The sequence below is a fragment of the Trypanosoma rangeli genome (genome assembly GCF_003719475.1).
Source record: "Trypanosoma rangeli strain AM80 chromosome Unknown Tra_15.4_contig_00119, whole genome shotgun sequence".
Taxonomy (NCBI): domain Eukaryota; phylum Euglenozoa; class Kinetoplastea; order Trypanosomatida; family Trypanosomatidae; genus Trypanosoma; species Trypanosoma rangeli.
The window spans coordinates 36,273-38,161 of NW_021705863.1; the positions used below are offsets into that span (position 1 = coordinate 36,273).

Consider the following 1,889-nt stretch of genomic DNA (forward strand, 5'->3'; position numbering starts at 1 on the left):
GCCGCCCGCACCTCATCAATGTCCGCCTGCAGCAGCTTCACCTGCAGCTGCGTACCCCGCTCGAAACGCCGCACAAACTCCTCCGGCGGCGGGGGCATACCTGGCTGCCGCGGCAACTCCTGCTTCTGCAGCTCCTCCACCTGCTGGGCAGTGTAGCTGTTGACATCGTCGAAGCAGTCGGCGCAGTTGAGCCGCGTAAGAGCCTTCTTGTGGCTATTGTGCGCCGTCACCACCCCGACACCGAGGACCCTGATGGCCTGGCGGGACGCTACCGTGGCGGTGAGGAAGACAAGCAGGCTGACGGCAAGGCCGCCCACAGGGTGACGCCGCATCCACGTCCAGCGCTTCCTGCCTACGGAGAGCGCCGCGAAGCCGGCGGCGGCCCCCACGCCGAGAGTGACGTTCATCGTCATGAAATCGTATCGCCACCGTCCGCCCTCCTTCGCCCGCACCGCGGCGGAGAGGTAGGCGTAGCGCAGCACGCCGAAACTCGCGGCTGCAGGCCCCGCGGAAGCCTCGTCCACCAGCACGTGGCCGCCATGCACGTCCACCGGCACTGTCTTGCCAAAGTAAGTGCCCATGTTCGGGATGTTCCAGTAGACGTAGCGGCTGGGATTGAGGCCTACGAGGCGCAGGCAGTCCTCGGCGAGGCTGCGGTAGCCCGGTGAGGCGTCCTCGTGGTAGAGAGAAATGTGCGTCGCCACCTGGTGAAACTGCGCCTTGCTCAAAAGGTACAGGGCATCCATCGCTGCCCGTGCGCCGTCGCTTTCTTTCCCCGCCCTCTCAGTTCTCCTGGAGAGGTGCACACACACACACACAATGAGAAAAGACACACCCAATTAGAAAGAGAAAAAAAAACGCTTTCAAGAAAAGCACGCATGAAGTGCGTGCAGAGCGCGCACACATACACTCGCCACTGCAGCATAACATATGCACCGGAAGAGGAGAAGGAAAAGGGAGGCGTCCCCTCACCGCTGCGAGGAAGCCGGCTTCTCTACCTCGGCCACTGCCTTGTGTGCGTCCAGCAGGATTTGGATATCCTCCACCAACCCACACACGCGGGCGGTGCTCATAGCGAGAACCACCAGCATGGCGAGCAGGACAATACCCGCAATGGTTGGCTGCGCCATCGCGGCCAGGGCGCCGCGCAGAAACACTACGGCCGCCGCATCCGCAGAAAACCCGCTCGACGCCTCCAACAACGTGACGGCACACGACGAGAGAATGACGGAGAGCAGCAACGCCACAATGAGGGCTCCCACGGCGAGTCGAATAAAACCTCCGCGTGCGATCACCACCGCCCCCGCGAGCGCTACCAGCGCCAGCAGAAGCAGCAGGAGGGAAGACACCGGTGCTGTCAGCATCCTCGCAGAGAAGGTGGCCGGGGAAGCTCTACAGGATGGATCTACAGAGGTGTGTGTGCGTTGGTGAAGTCAACCCACACGAAGGGTCGGAGAGACAAAAAAAAAAAAAACAGTGAGAGGAGCATGCGGCCCGGCGATATCTCGCGCAGGCATACACAACACGCGTTGAAAGCAAGCAAAAAACGATAACGATGCCTCAACGTGCATGTATAAATTTTTCTCACACTTAGTCAACTGTGTGAGACAAGCTTTCTCTTTTTTCTCCGTTTCTCTTCTTTCTTTATGCCCTTGTTGTTGTTTATTTCTGTTTTTTTTTGTGTCGTTCGTCTCTTTCACCCACCCCACCCCTAACCCCCAACTTTGTTATGCTTCAAGCCTGAGGCCCCAGCCACCCCGTCCATTTACCTCCTTTCGTCGGCAAAAAAATACCCCCTCACTGGGGCCACCAGTTTTGCTGCCCTACCACTCTCCTTTTTGTTTTTTTTGTTGCTTTTTTTTTTCTTCTTATTACTGTTGCTTCTTACT

The 1,889-nt window shown here is 58.4% G+C and overlaps 2 protein-coding genes across 2 annotated transcripts, besides 2 other annotated features; both read right to left on the minus strand.

Annotated features, from left to right (window-relative positions):
• Positions 1 to 2: 2 nt before the first annotated feature.
• Positions 3 to 746, minus strand: TraAM80_04201 (uncharacterized protein; the record flags this gene model as incomplete). The annotated part of the gene is made up of 1 exon (XM_029381136.1): positions 3 to 746. A coding segment is annotated over one exon (744 nt), but the record flags the coding sequence as incomplete, so codon positions are not given.
• Positions 747 to 968: 222 nt separating this feature from the next.
• Positions 969 to 1,364, minus strand: TraAM80_04202 (uncharacterized protein; the record flags this gene model as incomplete). Its single annotated transcript, XM_029381137.1, has 1 exon — positions 969 to 1,364. The coding sequence occupies one exon, from the start codon at positions 1,362 to 1,364 to the stop codon at positions 969 to 971; it is 396 nt and encodes a 131-aa protein (XP_029239039.1).
• Positions 1,365 to 1,835: 471 nt separating this feature from the next.
• Positions 1,836 to 1,873: a microsatellite.
• Positions 1,874 to 1,886: a microsatellite.
• The last annotated feature ends 3 nt before the right edge of the window (positions 1,887 to 1,889 follow it).